The sequence below is a fragment of the Microcaecilia unicolor genome, chromosome 8 (assembly GCF_901765095.1).
Source record: "Microcaecilia unicolor chromosome 8, aMicUni1.1, whole genome shotgun sequence".
Classification (NCBI taxonomy): Eukaryota; Metazoa; Chordata; class Amphibia; order Gymnophiona; family Siphonopidae; genus Microcaecilia; species Microcaecilia unicolor.
In genome coordinates, this window is record NC_044038.1 from 174,983,299 (window position 1) to 175,004,723 (window position 21,425).

The 21,425-nt window shown below is 45.3% G+C and overlaps 1 protein-coding gene across 3 annotated transcripts in view; it reads left to right on the plus strand.

The window, feature by feature from the left end:
- The window catches only part of ARHGAP26 (Rho GTPase activating protein 26), a 369,115-nt gene that overhangs the window by 146,344 nt on the left and 201,346 nt on the right, over positions 1 to 21,425 (plus strand). For all 3 annotated transcript variants that reach the window (XM_030211544.1, XM_030211545.1, XM_030211546.1), the window contains exons 8-10: positions 105 to 234; positions 9,650 to 9,750; positions 18,813 to 18,907. In XM_030211544.1, coding sequence (XP_030067404.1) covers positions 105 to 234; positions 9,650 to 9,750; positions 18,813 to 18,907 — 326 coding nt within the window. The remainder of the gene's footprint in view (positions 1 to 104; positions 235 to 9,649; positions 9,751 to 18,812; positions 18,908 to 21,425) is intronic.

Sequence of the window (21,425 nt, forward strand, 5' to 3'; positions counted from 1 at the left end):
GCCCATGACTCGGTATGTCTAGGCGCCAGTGTATAGAATGACCTCCTTTCTGCACAGAGTGAAAGTACTTCATCGATTTGCTGTATTCATCATTCTTCTTGTAGACTAGAAACCGTTTTGAGAGTACCAGGTCGGAGGTGGAGTCTCTGATGAAGAAAATGAAGGAAAATCCTCATGAACACAAGAGCCTTGGTTCTTATACCATGGAGGGTTACCTTTATATTCAGGAAAAAAGTGAGTATCCCAGGCAACTGGGCAGCATTGAGATTCGGTAAATGTTGACGGAGTCCTTGCTTCTAACTTTCCTTGGTGGGCAGTGCTTCTCGAATGTCATTCACTGTGACAAAATCACATGAGCATCCACAGCATGGAATACATTCTAGTTCATAAATGTTATTATTAATTGAATAAGTAACGGTGATGCCCTAAAACAATAACGACAACAACAACTCAATAAATGCATCTACAGGAGAACATAGCTCAGTCAATTTCTGTGGTAAACCCTCCCACTCAGAAAGTACTCTTTCCTATTTATATATTTGATAAACATAACCCCACCATTAGTATACAGATAAATCAGTAGCGTTTTTCCAATTATCTATAGTCGGTTATAGAGCTAAGATTAGTAGGATAGTCAGCAATTTACATTGATTATTAGTCCAAACACCAGGTATCCGCATTGAGGAGGTCTTTTATTAAAGCTTAGCTTGAGTTACCTGGCTTGGCCACTGTTGGAAGCAGGATAATGGGCTAGATAGACCGTTGATCTGACCCAGTGTGGCTATTCTTATAATAAAGTTATTTGAATTTGAATGCAAAGGTCAGATCTTAGGGCAACATTGACCATATACAGTAAATGGCACCCAAGTTTGAGCGCTGAAAAAAATAAATGCTAAACGCTATTCTATAAATGGTGCTCCGAGTTGGGCAGTGTTTATAAAATCATGCATAGCGCTGGGATCCGCGCACAATTTTGGGCTTGAGGATTTATACCAACTAAAACCGGATATAAATCCTCCTACCTAAATTAGGCGTGGATCTACCATATTCTATAACACTGCACGCCCTGATCCACCCACGTTCCTCCCATGGACATGACCCATTTTGGATCTGTGCGTAAAAATTTACATGCACATCTTTATAGAATAGTGACTAGGAAGATATGCGTGTAAATGCAAATTGTTGCCAGTTAGTGCCAATAATTGATAGTGGCCAATTATTGGCGCTCATTGTCTTGTTCAATTAAATTGCATTTGCAAATTAGACGCTTACTCAAATTTGTGCATGTAATTTTGAGCTCCATGTATAGAATTTGGGAGAAAGTATCTAAGGGCCCTGTTTACTAAGCAGCGCTAAGAGTGCGTTAGTGTTTTTAGTGCGCGCTAATGATTAGCATGAGTTAAATGCTAAGAGGGCCATAATTGAAAGGGACGCCCAAGTTTTTCTGAGGATGTCCTCGCAGGATGTCCCCTTGATGGGGCGGGGAAACCCGTATTATCGAAACAAGATGGATGTCCATCTATCGTTTCGATAATACGGTTGGGGACGCCCAAATCTGGAAATTTAGGTCAACCTTAGAGATGGTCGTCCCTGGACTTGGTCGTTTCTGATTTTCGGCGATAATGGAAACTGAGGACGCCCATCTCAGAAATGACCAAATGCAAGCCCTTTGGTCATGGGAGGAGCCAGCGTCGTAGTGCACTGGTCCCCCTCACATGCCAGGACACCAACCGGGCACCCTAGGGGGCACTGCAGTGTACTTCAGAAATTGCTCCCAGGTGCATATCTCCCTTACCTTGTGTGCTGAGCCCCCCAAAACCCACTACCCACAACTGCACATAAGTACATAAGTAATGCCATACTGGGAAAAGACCAAGGGTCCATCGAGCCCAGCATCCTGTCCACAACAAAGGCCAATCCAGGCCAAGGGCACCTGGCAAGCTTCCCAAACGTACAAACATTCTATACATGTTATTCCTGGAATTGTGGATTTTTCCCAAGTCCATTTAGTAGTGGTTTATGGACTTGTCCTTTAGGAAATCGTCTAACCCCTTTTTAAACTCTGCTAAGCTAACCGCCTTCACCAAGTTCTCCGGCAACGAATTCCAGAGTTTAATTATACGTTGGGTGAAGAAAACGTTCCTCTGATTTGTTTTAAATTTACTACATTGTAGTTTCATCGCATGCCTCCTAGTCCTAGTATTTTTGGAACGCGTGAACAGACGCTTCACATCCACCTGTTCCACTCCACTCATTATTTTATATACCTCTATCATATCTCCCCTCAGCCGTCTCTTCTCCAAGCTGAAAAGCCCTAGCCTCCTTAGTGTTTCTTCATAGGGAAGTCGTCCCATCCCCGCTATCATTTTAGTCGCCCTTTGCTGCACCTTTTCCAATTCTACTATATCTTTCTTGAGATGCGGCGACCAGAATTGAACACCAGTACCATAGCCCATATGGGTGAAGGGGGGCACCTAGATGTGGGTACAGTGGGTTTCTGGTAGGTTTTGGAGGGCTCACATTTACCACCACAATTGTAACAGGTAGGGGATGGGCCTGGGTCCGCCTGTCTGAAGTGCACTGCACCCACTAAAACTGCTCCAGGGACCTGCATACTGCTGCGATGGACCTGAGTGTGACGTTTGAGGCTGGCATAGAGGCTGGCAAATTGTTTTTTAAAGAATTACTTTGAGGGTGGGAGGGGGTTAGTGACCACTGGGGGGGGAGTAAGGGGTGGTTCTCCCCGATTCCCTCCGGTGGTCATCTGGTCAGTTCGGGCACCTTTTTGTGGCTTGGTCGTAACAAAAAAAGGACCAAGTAAAGTCGTCCAAGTGCTCATCAGGGACGTCCTTCTTTTTTTGATTATGAGTCGAGGACGCCCATATGTTACGCACGCCCAAGTCCCACCTTCGTTACATCTCCGACACGCCCCCGGGAACTTTGGTCATCCCCGCGACGGAAAGCAGTTGGGGACGCCCAAAATCGGCTTTCAATTATGCTGATTTGGGTGACCCTGTGAGAAGGACGCCCATCTTGCAATTTGTGTTGAAAGATGGGCGTCCTTCTCTTTCGAAAATAAGCCTGTAAGTCACCCATAGGAACATATGGCTTAGTTAACAGTGTCATAAGCATTGTTAGGTGTCCTCCTGACTATATTTCACTAAAAGAATCAATTCTTTTTTATGTTCTTCAATTTCAAAGATCCATGGCATGTAGTGGAAAGAAATAGTTTTTTCCTCTTTCCCTGTTCATTCTTTTCTACAGATTGTTGGCATGTGCAGGTCAGAGCTTGGTGAGACTATATCGTGTAGTAATCATGACAGAGTAAGAGTCTACAGAGGGATTTTCAATATCTATTCACATACAGCAGTGTGTTGAAGAGACGGGGGGGGGGGGGTCTTTGGGGATGTGATTATGGCACTTCTCACCTAATGTGTTACAGGCTAGGGACTCAAGCCATGCTGATCGTTAGAAATGCAAGTTGGTGCCAAATTAAATTTTTCACAGGGAAGTGATCACAGCTCCTTCCAGAGCTCATCTAGTTCTGTTCAAATTAAAGTTTGTGAGGTGTCAGGTTCAATGTCTTAATGAGCACAGAAGATAGGAAGAGAGGAGAATGGGCTACTTGGCTATGATTGAAATAGTTTTCTGTGAACAGTTTACAGATGAATCAGTAGAGTATGGTTTGTTCCATACAGTACTCTGGTGCAGAATTTCACAAGTACTGGGCCTGCATGGCCCCTGAGTGCCCTGACAATCAGGGCTACCGAGGGGAGGGGGGAGCAGGAGGGACAAAATTCCCTGGGCCATGAAAACATAGACCTGCCCTTTGCAGTCTGATATTGCTGTCGTCCTTCCCTCCTCCTCTTCAGCTGTCCTCCATCATTTCTGCGGGCTGCCAGAAGTGGCCCTGGAAGCGTTCCATCTGCTGCGTCCTTCCTCCTCTGTCACAACTTCCTGTGCCCACGTAGGTAAGACAAAGCAGAGAAAACACTTCCAGAGCCAGCCAGAGGCAGATTGCTCTCTTTATTGATGCTGCTGACAGTCCGCAGAAATGATGGAGCACCGCCGAAGGGGAGGAGGGAAGGATGACAGTAATCCCGGACCGTGATGGTGGTAGAGAGGAAGGAGAAGGGTAAAGGATGTCAGCCTGTGTGCAAGGAGGGAGAGAGATGCCAGTAAGAAGGCAAGGGGGAGCGGGACAGAGATGGCAGTCCTCTTGTTTGCCCTGGGCACAACTTTGTTTCTCAGTAGCCCTGCTGACAATACTGTGTATCACTTGAATCTGGACTGGCATATTTTCATAATCCACAGGTAATTTTTACATGTGCTTTTGCCCTGGTTTTCAAAGCGATAAAGTATGCACAAACTTTCTCCTTTGAAAAATGAAAATGTTCCAGCATGCATCGCCACCTCCTTTTTTTTTTTTTTAAGTGCTTGGTACTTTGTTCTGAGTAAAATATTGTGCATAACTTTTGAAAATTCAAAATTACACTTATTTCTAAAGCCCACTTAAACTTTTCCCCTAAGAATGCTTATCCTGATTTTGATTAAAATTAACTCATGTGCTTCGATAAAGCACAGTTTTACCCTCAGAAATGGCTTTGCAAATTGCCCTCTCAAAGTGACAATTTTGGACATTTGTTACAATAAATTCCTATCGATTTTCCTGAACTATTGGACATAATCACGTGGTCACAAATAACCTCACATGCTGCATGAACCAATCGGATCCCATTTCAGATCAGGCAATTTGTGACTGATTTCAGGAGCTGCAACAATACAACCTAAACTTTATTAAAATGAACAACTTAAAAGAGAAAACTGTAAATAGCAGTGATAATTTTACTGCTGCTGCAAATGCTTGTACTGTACTTATCTTCTCATTTTTCTTTTTTTTAGCCCAACAATCCAGTAGAATCAGAATTAACCTTTTTTGGTCAATGGTGCCCTGAGCTTTCATTTACAGCTACCGGGGACAGGGGATTTCCCCCCTATTTTTATATCCTCTCACCTTGGCCCAGCCAGTGGAGTCTGGCTCAGGTTCCATAAACAGCAGCATCCTCTGGAACCCAGCACATGCAGACTCTTAGTCTGGCCTCTAGGTGTTCTTGTTGAGCAACGATGCCATTCCCTTGGGGGAGACCTTTTTAAAATACTGCATTGGAAATGCCAGCTAATGACTTCATACATAAACAGAAAAGTCGCCCAAATTTGGGTGCTATAATGACATCTGGGCACTCAGATTCCATTATAAAATAGAGCATAAGCTGTGATTACTGCACCAATATTTAGACGCTATCACTTACGCCATGTAAAAGCCAGGCATAAATGTTAGTGTATAAATGTTGCACTTTAAGTGCATAAAGTGCAGCGTTATATAAGTCACCAGCCTAAGTTTGGATCCACCCATGCATACGTTCCCCACCCCCCCTTGCAGTTGGCACAGAATGTGGGTTGTGCACAGAGCTTGTAGAATATTGCTTAGTGCCCAGCCGGCACTTACATACATGAAGGTCACCTTCACATACATGAGTGGTAGTATTTTACAGTCTTAACGTTCAACTAGTGCTTTCATTTTGATGCTATGATATAGAATTAGAGGGATAGTGTGATGTATTCTAACTCCAGGCTGTCCTTGATGACATCATCAGCTGCAGCAGGGGGAGAGGCAGCTGGAACTCCTTTAAAATGTTTGTTTTATCAGGTTAAAGTCGCACACTCTAATTTGAATAGGGTAAGGGTTACCTCTTGACTTTGGAAATGTTGGATAGTGCTTGGCTGACACAAAGGGGTATAATCGAAAGGGACGCCCAATTTTGCTGAGGACGTCCTGGCAAAATGTCCCGGTGAAGGGGCGGGGAAACCCGTATTATTGAAACAAGATGGACATTCATCTTTCGTTTCGATAATACGGTCGGGGACGCCCAAATCTGGAAATTTAGGTCGACCTTCGAGATGGTCGTCCTTAGACTTGGTTGTTTCTGATTTTCGGCAATAATGAAAACTGAGGACGCCCATCTCAGAAAGGACCAAATGCAAGCCCTTTGGTCGTGGGAGGAGCCAGCATTCGTAGTGCACTGGTCTCCCTGACATGCCAGGACACCAACCGGGCACCCTAGGGGGCACTGCAGTCAGGGCCGGTCTTAGCAAGTGCGGGGCCCTATGCAGACCAATTTGATGGGGCCCCACCCTAGCCCTGCCCCCACCTAACTCCGCCCCCACCCTAGCTCCAGGGCCGGCTACCCCTCCCTCTGAGTTCCCGGGCTGCTCCCTCTGAGCTCCAAGGCCCCCAGCTCCAGGGCTCCCAGCTCCAAGGCCCCCCTCCCTCCCGGTCATTTTTTAACACCCCCTCCAAAATCCAGTACTAGGTATGCCGAGAATACAAAACACTCTAGGACTTATTGAGCAATTCTACCATACCATAAGCAGTCATTTCTACGAATCACACAAAGAAAAGGAAAACATCTTAAAACACTACAGTGAGCACTAGAACATCAATTCACCTATTGTAAAATGAAACCTGACAGAATAGTACAGATAGTCGATCCTGCACAGTCAATGCCAACTGAAAGCCATGTCTTTTTCACAAACACAGATACACCCTAATCCACTATAGAATAAGTAGTAATATTTAAACTTTCTATTTAGACAAAAATTAAACTGAACCCCCAAGATGCCAGACTCTGCATACAATTCAACACCACCGAAACAGAAAATGACCCCTAGTACTGTGCAAAATATAAAGACAGCAGATGTAAATTTGAAAAAACTAACAAATACCAATCACCACTTTACAAATTAACAAATAGAAATAAAACAAATACAGAAAATAAAATAATCCCATTTTATTGGACTAATACATTTGGCTTCCAGAGGCCAAAATCTCCTTCCTCAGGTCAATACAGTATAGTACTATTACAGTATCCTATCCTGACCTGAGGAAGGGGGTTTTCTTCTCTGAAAGTTAAGTCGAAATGTATTAAAATTAGTCCAATAAAAAGATTACCTTATTTACATGTTCTATTTATAAACATTTATTAACACAGCTACAATACTATATCCTAAAGCAAAAAAATAAAACTATATATTTTATTTACAGTTTGTTGTTTCTGCTTTCCTCATCTTCTTTTCACTGTCTTCCATCCAGCATTTGTCTTTGTTCTCTCTCTGCCATCCAGTGTCTGCCCTCTCTGCTGTGCCCTCCATCCAATGTCTGCCCTCTCTCCCTGTCGCTTCCATCCACATCTGCCCTCTATCTCTGCCCCTTCCATGATCCATCCACCATCTGCCCCTGTCTGCCCTCTCTCTCTCCCCCATCCATTCACTGTCTGCCCTTTCTATCCCTGCCATCCACTGTCTGCCCTTTCTCTCTGCCCCTTCAATCCACAATTTGACCTCCCTCTCCCATCCATCCGGGGTTTGCCCTCCCTCTCGCTACCCCATCCAGGATCTGCCCCTCTCTCCGCCCCAGCCCTTTTCTCCCACCAGTCCCGAGCTTCAGCCCCCCAGCCACTTCTCCCTATCCCGTTTTCAGCCTCCAGTCCCAGTACTAGCCCCCTTATCCCACCTACCCTCCTTTTCAGCCCCCAGTTCCAGCCCCCTTCATCCACATGCCTTGTATTAGGGCCCCCTTTTCAGAACCATTCTCCCACCTGACCCACGCATGCCCCATTTTCCCACCAGCCCCAGGCATGGCCCCCATTTTCCCATATGGCCACTTCTCAGACCCCAGTGCCTGCCCCCTTCTTCCATCCGAGAAGCCCCTCCCCAGTCCCCTTCTCCCATCCAAGAACCCCAGTCCCCTCCCCACCCGTCCCCTTTAACCATCCAAGAACCCCCTCCCCACCCCCTTCTCCCATCCGTGAACCCCCTCCCCACCTCGGTCCCCTTCTCCCATCCAAGAACCCCAGTCCCCTCCCCACCCGTCCCCTTCTCACATCCGAGAACTCCCTCCTCAGTCCCCTTCTCCCATCCAAGAACCCCAGTCCCCTCCTCACCCGTCCCCTTTAACCATCCAAGAACCCCCTCCCCACCCCCTTCTCCCATCCGTGAACCCCCTCCCCACCTCGGTCCCCTTCTCCCATCCAAGAACCCCAGTCCCCTCCCCACCCGTCCCCTTTAACCATCCAAGAACCCCCTCCCCACCCCCTTCTCCCATCCGTGAACCCCCTCCCCACCTCAGCTTTAGAAATGTTAAGTAGTAGTCTCCTTCCCATTTGAGAACCCCCTCCCCACCCTTCCCCCCACCTGAGAACCCCCACCCCACACACCCTTCTCCCATCTGAGTCCCCCCCCCCCCCAACCTACCTACTAGCTTTGTTCTCCGGTCCCCACCACCCTCACTGGCTTTAAAAAAAGAATTTGGAAGCGCCAGAGGAACAGGCAGCACCTCGTGTCTGCCCTCCCTGCTACTAAAAATGTCTTCGACGTCGTCATTGGGCCTTCTCACATTGAGTCCCGCCCACCCTCGCGGTAATTGGAAGTTACCTCAGAGAAGCGCGGGACTCAATGTGAGAAGGCCCAATGACGACGTCGAAGACATTTTTAGTAGAAGGGAGGGCAGACACGAGGCGCTGCCTGTCCCTCTGGCGCTTCCACAGTCTTTTTTTAAAGGTAGGACAGGGTGGGAGCAGCGGGTGCAGGGCACCCGCTGACAGCCGGGGCGGACCGCCCCCACCACTCCGCCGTCGCGCGCCATCCGAGGGAGGGAGGGAGGGAGGACTGGAACTCGGGCAGTCGGGGCGACCTTAGGCGCGCCGCGCGGGGCCCTATGCGGCCGCCTCGCCTTAAGACCGGCCCTGACTGCAGTGGACTTCAGAAATTGCTCCCAGGTGCATAGCTCCCTTACCTTGTGTGCTGAGCCCCCCCCCCCCCCCCACAACTGTACACCAGCACCATAGCCCTTATAGGTGAAGGGGGGCACCTAGATGTGGGTGCAGTGGGTTTGTGGTGGGTTTTGGAGGGATCTCATTTACCACCAGTGTAACAGGTGGGGTGGGGGGGGATGGTCCTGGGTCCGCCTGCCTGAAGTGCACTGCAGTACCCACTAAAACTGCTTCAGGGACCTTCATATTGCTGTGATGGACCTGAATATGACATTTGAGGCTGGCATAGAGGCTGGCACAAAATATTTTTAAAGAATTATTTTGAGGGTGGGAGGGGGGTTAGTGACCATTGGGGGAGTAAGGGGAAGTGAACCCTGATTCTCTCCGGTAGTCATCTGGTCATTTTGGGCACCTAGTTGCGCCTTGTTCGTAAGAAAAACTGGACCAGGTAAAGTCGTCCAAATGCTTGTCAGGGACGCCCTTTTTTTTCCATTATGGGTCGAGGACATCCACGTGTTAGGCACGCCCCAGTCCCGCCTTCGCTATGCCTCTGACACGTCCCCGGGAGCTTTGCTCGTCCCCGCGACGGAAAGCAGTTGGGGATGCCCAAAATCGGCTTTCGATTATGCTGATTTGGGTGACCCTGTGAGAAGGACACCTACCTTGCAATTTGTGTCGAAAAATGGGCATCCTTCTCTTTCGAAAATGAGCCTGACAGTCTTCTGTTGAATATGATGTATATGAGGCATAAGGAGAGTGTTCTCCTTTGCTGATTCCAAAGGCCTTGGATTTTGTGACCAGGACTGTTCTCTGTTGTGCAGGGCACTTTGGGACGTCTTGGGTGAAACATTACTGTACATATGAAAAAGAGTCAAAGAGGATCACCATAGTACCATTTGATCAGAAGTCTGGAGGGAAAATAGTAAGTAAGCAGGTATCTGTGTGTGTGTATGTGTAGTTGATGTATTCCATGGATAATTTGTCAGACATTCACTGCTGAGCAACTTGTGTATGCATAAGTCTTGTATCTGATGGCCATGTCCCTTGCAGCTCTGCTTTCTGCATAGTTTTATTAAGAATCATTTTTAATTTCCTTGTCACTAGGATTCTCCCTTATATGGTATTGAAGCCCTGCCGGGTGTATGTCAGGATGTGCAGGGCAAGGCGCCGCTATTTTTAAGCTGCGCTCAATGGAGGAGGGAGTGGATACCTCCCCACTGGGCCATCAAAGAAACCTTTTTGCTTGGGGGGGGGGGGGTAGAGGTCCATCGGACCTCCAGCCCCTTGTGTCCAGGGGGGCCTGTAAGCATGCAGGTGCATGCTGGACAGGGCTCCCCAATGCTCTGCAAACCCTAATGCTTGCTCTGAGCTGGCGTAGGTTTGCTGCGGGAGCAGCGCCAAAATTTGGCACGCTGCCTGCTACTTGCGCTCAGTGCCGGTGAGCTTGTTTTTACCCGCGCTCGCCGGTTCTAATCATAAGGCACAGACAAACACTAATGGCCTCTCGTGCCTGCGTTTGCCTTTGATCATCTGCCCATGAGTGCAGCACACCCTGCCAACGCACAACAAGCGCACATTCTTTTGCACTAAGACCAAATGATGCTGGGGGTCTGTTTTGAACAAGAGTGGAAAATAACACACACGCACTGTATTTTCAACTCTTTGCATGCTATTTTCTGTTAAAAATATATATATTCACAGACTAAAGCAGGCACCAGTATCTGTGGGTACTTGTACCAGTGATATGTGTGTTTTCTCCTTGTGACTTGGTTAAAGTCCATGAGTTAAAAGTACCTGTGGACCTTTTCCAAAAATGCACAGTTTGAAAATTGTAGTCGTAATTTCAGCTACTGAAAGAGCACCATTTTAATGTAATCTGTTATTAACCTTCTGCATCTAGCCTTGTTAATTTGTGGCAGTCTTTAGCAAGAATACCTTAATGATACGCCAAAGAAATTTAGATTTTATCCCACAGCTATTAGCAAGATGTTGAACTGTGCACCATGGTGGAATAAGAAAGACCTTATGTAAAGATGCAATTACCCAACAGATTAACTTCCTGTTTTCTTGGTTGGCTGCTGCATAAGAAATGAAACATTTGTGCTTGTCTACAATAAGGTTATTAGTTCCACTGAAGTTCTTCAGTGATACGGTGACTGCAGACAGTTTTGGAAGTTCTGTATTTGCAAGAAAATGGAGCATTTAACAGCCTGTACACAAGTACTGGCCCAGTCATTAATTCTAGGACTACCAGCTATTACTGGTCTCCTGTTGTGTGTCATATCTCATAGGCAGGAAAGCAACACTTTAGCTGGTCTAGTGCACATGCTAGGCACCTGTCTCTTTTTCAATACAACTTTCTTTCACGAAGATGTTAAATTTATATAGTAATAAGTAGAAATAAAACAAAACAAAAAGATAATACCAGATTCTGCAGTAATGGAGTGTGTGGTGGCATGTTGGTGGTGCAACCACGGAATTTTAGCGGAGATTTGGTGGCAACACCGGTAATTGGGAAGCAAAACCAGCAAAACCAGTGCTGGGCAGACTTCTACAGTCTACCCTCTCATCGTGACTGAATAGATATGAATGGGCTGGAGTGTAAATTTTAAAGGGGCTTGGACGTTAGCTTCAGAATTTTTAGTACAAGAACAGTGCTGGACAGACTTCTACGGTCTGTGCCCGGAAAATGGGAATAGAAGGAATGGATCCATGGAATCTTAGCGGAGATTAGGTGGCAACACCAGTAATTGGGAAGCAAAACTAATGCTGGGCAGACTTCTACGGTCTGTGCCCTGACCCATGACTGAAAAGATACGGATGGGCTGGCATGTAAATTTTAAGGGGGTTTGATGTTAGCTTCAGAAATTTTAGTACAAAAACAGTGCTGGGCAGACTTCTATAGACTGTGCCGTGAGAAGGGCAGGGACAAATCAAACTTGGGTGTAAAGTATCACATACCATGTAAAATGAGTTTATCTTGTTGGGCAGACTGGATGGACCGTTTAGGTTTTTATCTGCCGACATTTTTACTACAGGCTCCTACAAGAAGCAAACTCAACTCAAACTGTCACACTGGATTCCAGCATTGTTTCTACCTTCAAACTGCATTTCATAAAGAGCAGGAAAGATCCCAGAGTGGGGGAGACAAGATCACAGGAAACCTTGAAAGAGCACAGCAGCTCAGAGGACAATAGAAGACGCAGAGCAGACAGCAAAAGGCTACGACATCGTAGTCCAAAGCAGCCATATAGGATACCTGAAGTAGAGAAATAGTCCCAGAAGCAATAGAGAAGATAATAGAACCTTGGGACAGAAATAAATAAAAACACAAATGCCTGAAAGACAGAAGTTATCGGAAGGGAGAAACCACAGAGCAGAGGGCAGAAAAGATTACCCAGGCAGCAGTCTCACAGAGAGTCTGTGTAATGCACACATACTCTCACACTCTCTCTCTCTCTCTCTCTCTCTCTCTCTCTCTCACACACACACACACTCGCACCCACACTCTCTCTCTGTCACACAAACTCGCACATTCACTCTCACACAGTCACTCTCACACACACTCAAACATACACACTCCAAGGAAAACCTTGCTAGCACCCGTTTCATTTGTGTCAGAAACGGGCCTTTCTCCCTAGTATGTCTATAATGCAATCTCTGTGCACAAATGCAGTTCTAGAATACATGCCCTGGATGCTGCATCTGGGTGCTCAAGTGGAGGTGTCTAGTTATACCGTTGTCTCCATAGGAACCTCTGAATTATCTAGTCTGCACCGTTATTCTCTCTCGTGTAGTTGAGTGTAGCTCATCATATTTCCTATTTGGAATCAGTGCTTAGGGTTCTGTCATCTTGAGCCATCATCCATCCATATCTACCCAGGATTCTTCCCTTTTATTGATAGACCCTCTCATTACTCTGTCTGCTCTTGGACATAGCAAAAGCCCTGAGGCTGGAAACCATTCACTAGGTCTCCTTGCAGAGCACTGTATTATGAATTCTAAATCCAGCCACTAGGTGTCACCCTTAATGATGGCCCAAACTTCCCCCTTCCGCCAAAGACTGCAGATTCAGCCTTTTCAGAATCCCCATCACTACAAATTGGACTGGAGACCCTCTGGATGGCAGTGCATTGATCTGGCTATAAATGTGCCTACCTAAACCAATGCCAGCTGCTTCCCATCCCATGAATTTGACCCAAATTCTCAAAGCTCTCCATACCACTGTCCCTTATCGCTTTCCCAGGCATATTTAAATTCTCTTATAGGTCTGACCTCTGCTAGTAAACTCTCCCAAGCCTTAATTTTTCCAGGACTCATATGTAATCCAACATCCATGGTCCCTTGCCATGTCTTACAGTAACATAGTAAATGACGGCAGATACCTGAACAGTCCATCCAGTCTGCTCAACAGTCACACTCATTATTAATTCATGATTAAACCAACAATGAATGTGATATAAAATACTTGTTGATTCTTTCTTTGGCACTTGTTGGGACACAGAACGCAGAAGTCCAACCCGGCACTATCCTCGTATTCTAATTACTGGCGTTGTTGTCAAAGCCCTCTCCAGCCCATCCTGAACTGAATTACCATATATGGGACACAGACCTGCTTATAATCGAAAGAGAAAAACGCCTATATTGCGACCCAAATCGGGAGATGGGCGTCTTTCTCCCGTGGGCGCCCAAATCGGTATAATTGAAAGCCGATTTTGGGTGTTTCCAACTGCAATCCGTCGCAGAAACGGGTAAAGTTGACGAGGGCATGTCGGAGGCATGGTGAAGGCGGAACTGGGGCGTGGTTATCGGTCGAGGAGAGATGGGTGTCTTTAGCTGATAATCGAAAAAAAAAAGGCATTTTTACCGCGATTTTGGGTCACTTTTTGTAGACCCTTTTTTTCACGAACAAGTCCCAAAAAAGTGCCCCAACTAACCAGATGACCACTGGAGGGAATGGGGGATGACCTCCCCGGACTCACCCAGTGGTCACTAACCCCCTCCCACCAAACAAAACCCACTTTAAAACTTTTTTTTCCATCTTCTGTGCTAGCCTCAAATGCCGTACCCACCTCCATGACAGCAGAATGTGTTCTATCCTGTGACTGCCTTTCCCTGGTTCTGATGTGGCTCTCGGGTGAGTGTGACACCTTTTCTGTTATGCGCACTGCAGAGTCACATCAGCAATGCATTGTCGTGGGTGTAGGGTATTGGGCTCCATGATTCCACTAGTTTGTGTTAAATGCTTACGATGTTGGTAGTTGGTAGGCTCTACTCCCATGGTGCTTTCCCCCCTGCTTACTGGGTGAGAGTGTGCCCTGCTTTGTTTCCGGTAGTCCATGAGGCAGTGGCCATTTTTGTAAGCCAGTTTTAGATCCCTTTCACGTGTTAGCCATGTCACAGAACTTAGTTCTTACCTTGAATGTGGCTGAAAGAGGGCATTGTACACCATTCTGCCAGCTCTGACCTACTGCTAATCTCAGACTCGTTGCCAGTGGGGCACAACCTCTGATCTGCAGTTAACTGTGAGTAAGCGTGCTTATTCCAATAAAGGACGTTTTTGGAGAGATTAGTCTTCAGGTGTCAACTGGTGTGCCAATGTTATATAGCAGCAACAAGTCCTAGAGGCCTGCGTGTATGCAGGTCCCTGGAGCACTTTTAGTGGATACCGCAGTGCACTTCAGGCATGTGGACCCAGGCCCATCCCCCCTACCTGTAACACTTGTGCTGGTAAATGGGAGGCCTCCAAAACCCACTGTACCCACATGTAGATGCCCCCTTCACCCCTAAGAGCTATGGTAGTGTTGTACATTTGTGGGTAGTGGGTTTTGGGGGAGGGGGGTTGGGGGTTGGGTGCTCAGCACCCGTGGTAAGGGAGCTATGCATGTGGGAGCATTGTCTGAAGTCCACCACACTGACCTCTAGGGTGCCCAGTTGGTGTCCTGGCATGTCAGGGGGGCGAGTGTACTACAAATCGTGGCCCCTCCCACGACCAAATGGCTTGGATTAGGACGTTTTTGAGCTGGGCATTTTTAGTTTCCATTATCGCTAAAAAAAACAAACGCCCAGCTGAAAAACGTCCATTTTTTCCAAAATACGGTCTGCCCGCTTCTTCACGTACCCGCTTTCGGACATAGACACCCATGGAGATAGGCGTTCGCGTTCGATTATGCCCCTCAGAGCGTACAAGTCTGCTTGGCACTGGCCTTAGCTCTTCACAGCCGGAGTTGTCATCTAACCACCACTTGACCCATCAACACATATGCAGTCATTTAAGTTTTGTTTTTTACACATTTCATTTTATACTTAGAAATCCTCTGTGTTTATCCCACACCGTTTTTGTCTCCACCATCTCCCTCGGGAGGTCATTCCAGACATCAACCACCCTCTCTGTTTAAAATGAATTCCCTGACATTACTCCTAAGTCTACCACCCTGCAACCTGAATTCATTTTCTCTAGTTTTACCATTTTTCGTCCTTTGGAATAGATTTTCTGTATTAATACCTTTCAAGTATTTAAACATCTGCATCATATGAGAAGAGACTGGAAGACCTGAATATGTATACTATAGAGGAGAGGAGGGACAGAGGAGATATGTGTTTTGGCGCAAGCCCCATACCATTTTTGTTACCTTCCTTTGGACTGCTTCAAATCTTTTTACATCCTTAGTAAGATATGGCCTCCAAAACTGAACACAATACTCCAGGTGGGGCCTCACCAATGACTTCTAAAGGGACATCAACACCTCCTTTCTTCTGCTGGTTATGCCTCTCTCTATACAGCTTAGCATCCTTCTGGCTACGGCCACCACCTCGTCACACTGTTTCGTTTCCTTCAGATCCTCAGACACTATCACTCCAAGTTCCCTCTCCCTGACTCTGTATATCAGCCTCTCACATCCTTGTCAACAAGTGCAACATTCTGCACTTCTTTGCATTAAATTTTAATTGCCAAACATTAGACCATTCTTCTAACTTTTGCAGATCCTTTTTCATGTTCCTTTTTTATGTTTTCCATTCCCTCCAGGGTGTGCACTCTGTTACAAATCTTGGTATCATCTGCAAAAAGGCAAACCTTACCTTCTAACCATTCAACAATGTCGCTCACAAATATATTGAACAGAATCGGTCCCAGTACCGATCCTTGAGGCACTCCACTATTCACCTTTCCTTCCTCTGAGTGAATTCCATTAACTATCACCCTCTGGCGTCTGTCTGTCAACCAGTTTCTAATCCTGTTCATCACTTTGGGTCCTAACTTCAGCCTGTCAAGTTTATTCAAGAACCTCCTATAAGGAACCATCTCAAAGGCCTTGCTCTACATCTAGTGCAGATCCTCGATCCAATTCTCTGGTCACCCAGTCAAAGAATTTAATTATATTTGTTTGACCTGATTTACTTTTGGTGATACCTATTGCCTCAGATCTTGTCACCCTTTGGATTCCAGGAAATTCACTGTCCCTTCTTTCAGCATTGCTTCCAATAACTGAAGTGAGGCTTGCCGGTCTGTAGTTTCCAGCTCCTTTTCTGTCACTACTTTTGTGAAGAGGGACCAAATCCGCTGTTCTCCAATCCCAAGGAACCTCCCCCATCTCCAAGGACTTATTAAACAAATCTATAAGAGGACCTTCTAGAACCTCTCTGAGCTCCCTCAATATCCTGAGATGAATCCCGTCCAGTGCCATGGCTTTGTTCATAAACACTTATAATAATAATCCATTCAGTCATCGGAACTAATGAGGCAACTGACCACCCCATGTACCAGCAATTCTGAATCTTAAAATCAGTGTTTTTGTTTTTAAACTCTGAAGACATGCCAATTTGTGTGAGATGACATTTCTTGCACCATAATAAACCTCCCTTACGGAACCTTGTACTTTACAGGATACAGGTTTTTTTTTTTTCAGTTTACCCCCAACCCCATCTTTCTATATCCTCTCCCGGTACCTTCTATCATTTGGTGTCACATCATCTCCTCTGATTTCTCTGCACACACAATCCACAAATTAGTCTGGACACGAACGCATTAAATAATAAAAGCTAAACCCCCCCTTCCCGTCAAGGTCTAAATATTCTTAAATTAAAAATGTCACTCACTGACCATGTAATAAAGTTTGAATCTCCATCTGTTGTACCTCCATCTGTTGTATATTAATATATTTCTATTCCCAAGCTTGAAGACATTCCAAGCCCTAGCACTTTAAAAAACATATTGTAGCCCTGGAGCAGGGCAGACTGTGAAATGTTTTTATGAAACAGAAAATGGAAAGATCTTTTAGGAGGCTAGCAAGTAACTATAAAAATGAAAATTCAATAAAGTCTGCACCCACTCCAGGCTTCTTTTTATCCACCCTTCATTCCAGGTCCCTCTGAGTTCTACGGAAAGCTTGTGGAGAACTATCTGGTCCTTGTTTAACGTACAACAGATGGGCTTCAAAAGTCTTATGTTAGTTTCAAGTGCATTTGAAACTAAACAGGAATAGATGTATTATGTTTTAGTTTTAGGGACAATATCGCACAGTCCTAAATAAATTAATAATTCATTGCATATACTACTTCAGAGACATTCTCAAGATCCGCTGGGTCCTGCCCCTTCTGAAATGGATGCTCAAGGCTCCACACCAGTCATGATGAGTCTTCCATAGACACACTGACTGCTGCATCGGAGCTGCTTTGTTGAACACAACAGTCCACCTAGTGGCTGGGATAACTCTGGATGTGGGGGCTTAAAAATCAGTTTATCAAATTCATATAAAATCTCTGGGTATGGCACATTAATTGAAAAACCTTTCTGTGCCCAAAAAAAGGGTTAGGGGAGGAATATTGTTAACTGGCAAAATCTTTAGTTGATCTGGTCATGGCAGAGTTCCTTGAATTTACAAAAATGTTCCATGGATTTGCAGATATCTGCCACAAACGTTATGTTTGTAGATCATAGCAAAATCCATTTTTCTTTGTTCCAGTTCTCCTTAGAACTGGTTTGCATGTGTCATCTTTATAGATGAATTTGTCTAAACTACCACTGTGTGGGGAGTTGATTCTCTGTATCAAGCTCTTCTCTTTGACACAGTAAGATGTCATGGGTTACATAGATGCCCTGAAGTCCTGTAAACCAGGAATGTGATTAACGGCTCATCTACAATTAGTATGCAGGTCAGTTTTGGAAATGTTTAATGTTGAAATGTTTAATGTTGAAAGGTAATTGCTTTGTGGAGTTTTTAAGACCCAGCAGTTGTCTCCTGCATCTTTGAGCTTCCAACTCAGTCAGAACCGGTAGAGCCTTCACTTGTTATAAAATAGGGGAAAATCCCAAGTAATAGCTCTCCCAGCTCACCTACCCAAGCCTCTTCTTGGACAGGGGCCACAATCAGGACTCTAACCACTAGGTGTTGCTATTGTACAACACCTGACTCATGCTACCTCCACAGCTCCAGCCAGCCCATGGAGCTGATGACTTAAGCTCCTCTCAGTACCCTTCTCCACCACCGCCAACTCCAGGCTCCGCCCTTTCTGCCTCGCCTCACCCTATGCTTGGAATAAACTTCCTGAGCCCATACGCCAAGCCCCCTCCCTGCCCATCTTCAAATCCTTACTGAAAGCCCACCTCTTCAATGTCGCTTTCGGCACCTAACCATTATACCCCTATTCAAGAAATCTAGACTGCCCCAAATTGATTGACTGCACATTTTTGTCCTTTAGATTGTAAGCTCCTTTGAGCAGGGACTGTCCTTCTTTGTGAAATTGTACAGTGCTGCGTAACCCTAGTAGCGCTTTAGAAATGTTAAGTAGTAGTAGCAGTAGGAATGGAATGTAGATTCCCCCCCCCCCCCCGCGCACTGCTACCGATTCACCAGGCCAGCAGGAGTAGTTTTATATTGAATTTATGGAGTGTGAGCCCACCTAAGCTTCTCCCTCTTTTTACAGAGCATTGAAGAACTTCATCTCTGAATTCAGTGATTAATCTAATGTCCCATTATCCTTTAGGGAGACGAGGAAGCTGTTTTCCTAAAGTCTTGCATACGACGGAAGACGGATTCAATAGAGAAGAGATTCTGTTTTGATGTTGAAATTGTGGATCGGTGAGTAGGACACAAGTTAATTCATTTCTTCCTGTTCTTTCTGCTTTATCTGATTGTAGTAAAATATCACTTCTCTGTGATCTGATGAAGCACAACAGGTGCCCTGGTAACATGTGGTGGTAACCTATTCTGTAAGGACACCGGAGCGCCCAAGTGTCCTCATTTAATACTGTTGTAAACACAGAATTGACACGCCTACATTTAGATGTCCTCATTTATACCTGCTATAGAGCTGACATAAATGGCAGCCCCTAAATGTAGCAGAGACACGGGCAACTTATAGTATTCTGTAACTTATGTGCCTAAATGTCAGCCCCATCTTTGGTCTGTCCATGTGAAATCCCCTTTAGAAATATGAGCATCTATTTGTAGAATGCCAATTAGGCACCCTAGTGGCATTTCCATGAGTAAATGTACACTCAGGTGTGAAAATACCAGTATTCTTTACACTTAGGTGTGCAATCGATGTGTAAATGGTATATAGAGAAATGCCTTTTCAGTGTATGAGCGCTTTTAAAACGCTGTAATCTGGGAGGTATTATCTCCTGCATGTTGACACTTGTCTAGAGAGAGAAAAAGGGCAAACCCCCTAATCGGACTGATTCTCGGCCACACATAATACAGGTAGCAGGTGTCATCGACCAGGGCCATACCCATGTTTCAGTGCCATTATCCGGCACTAGATGCCACTGCAATAATTTACAGACCACCCCGGTGCCATCCAGATGCCCAGAATTACCCGGAGACCAGAGATATTCAACGCCAGTATCTCGATAACTATCCATATGTTACATTAAATATTTATAATTCTTAATATCCATTAAAATGTTACAAAATTGTTACAGTCCTAATATGATATTTAAGAACAAAGAGGGGAATTGCCCAGGAGCATGTGGTCACAGCGTGTGCTCCACAATGTGGTCTCACACAAAGGCTGTGCACATTTAACTTTAAAACAATTTATTTCTACTACAGGTACTGTAAGAAATGTTATATATTTTAAATTCTATTCTCCACCATTTAAATGTTACAAGAATTAATGTATAATTTGGGGAAATATTGCTCCAGAGCACTCGCCAATATTTATAATTTCTTCACCAATTATCTATTAAGATAATAATATTCACAATTGCAAGAATAAAAGGAATTAAGTATATTTATTGGATTGCATTAACCTGCCTTACCAGGTTTAAGAACATATGTAAAGAACAGACCATATATTTAGCTTCAAAAGGAGTTTATTTAATACAATTGCAGCGAGAGATAAAGAATCTTAAAACAGAGGATTTGTGCTTAGATCAGAACCAACAAGGTAACAGAGTTTGAATAATATGAATTATTAACTTACAATAGTCCTTTGATAGAAATTGGTAGCTGGTTGAAGTGATGCAGCATGGTTGCAGGAGCAGGGCTTCAGCAGAGGAGAGGGATCTGGAAGAGAAGAAGCCTCTAAATCTTGGGAAAACAGCTTCTGTTTTTATACCGTGAGTTTGCAGGGAAACATGAGTGCATGTCCTGGACCATTTGCTTCCTGGTTTGCACTTGGTCTCATGTTTTATGACATTCCTGTTTGGGCTTTTGCTGACAAATTGAAGCAAAAGGTTTTCTGTTTGAATCTCTGTGGCAGTGTCCAGCAGATGGTTTATTGTATCTTGTTTATGGTTTCCTCTGAGCCAATAGGTGTGTGGATTCGCACCTCCAGTCTCCCTGGCTGCTGCTCTTTTGTTCTGTTGACCAGCCAGGCTTTTGATCAGAGGACATTTGAAGAACCTTTGAAGCAGTCTCTTACTTGTAAAAGTTTCCCAGGAAAAGGGAGGGGGAGATGAAAGAGGGATTTGGAGTTCAGATCAGTTTCCCTCATAGGCGTAGTTTGACTGTTTCATTTGGGGGGGCAAAGAATGGGCGGAGCATATTAGCATATCATTTGCATATATACATATGCAAATGAATATGCTAATATGGAGGAAGGAAAAAAGAGCTGTGATAGAAAAAAAATCCAGGGAAGATCAATAAAAAATAACACTATAAGCCTGTACTCTATTATGCTGCACAATGAAAACAAATTCCTTACAGGTTTGCTTGCTTTGTTTTGAGTGAATGGCGACAGCTGCGCGGGGGAGTGGAAAAAATGAGATTTACCAAATGATGTCTTCTTCCTTCTCTGGACTCAGGACGCTCAGGCTTAGTCACTTCACTTCCACTACGGACAAGGGTTGCAGCGGCGAACTAGTCAGTCAGTAAAAGCACCGACAAACAGGTAGGCTCGACTCCGTCCTTCACTTCTCTGCCCTCTCAACGTCCCGCCCGCCCGAAAGGAAATGACGTCAGAGGAAGGCGGGACGGGACGCAGAGAGGGCAGAGAAGTGAAGGACGGAGTCGAGCCTACCTGTTTGTCGGTGCTTTTACTGCGACTTCGGGTGAAAATTAAATAAAAGTCATAAGTCGTTTCATTTCGTTTGGGGGGGCACTGCCCCCCCTCTCCCCCCCCAGTCTACGCCTATGGTTTCCCTGTTGTAGT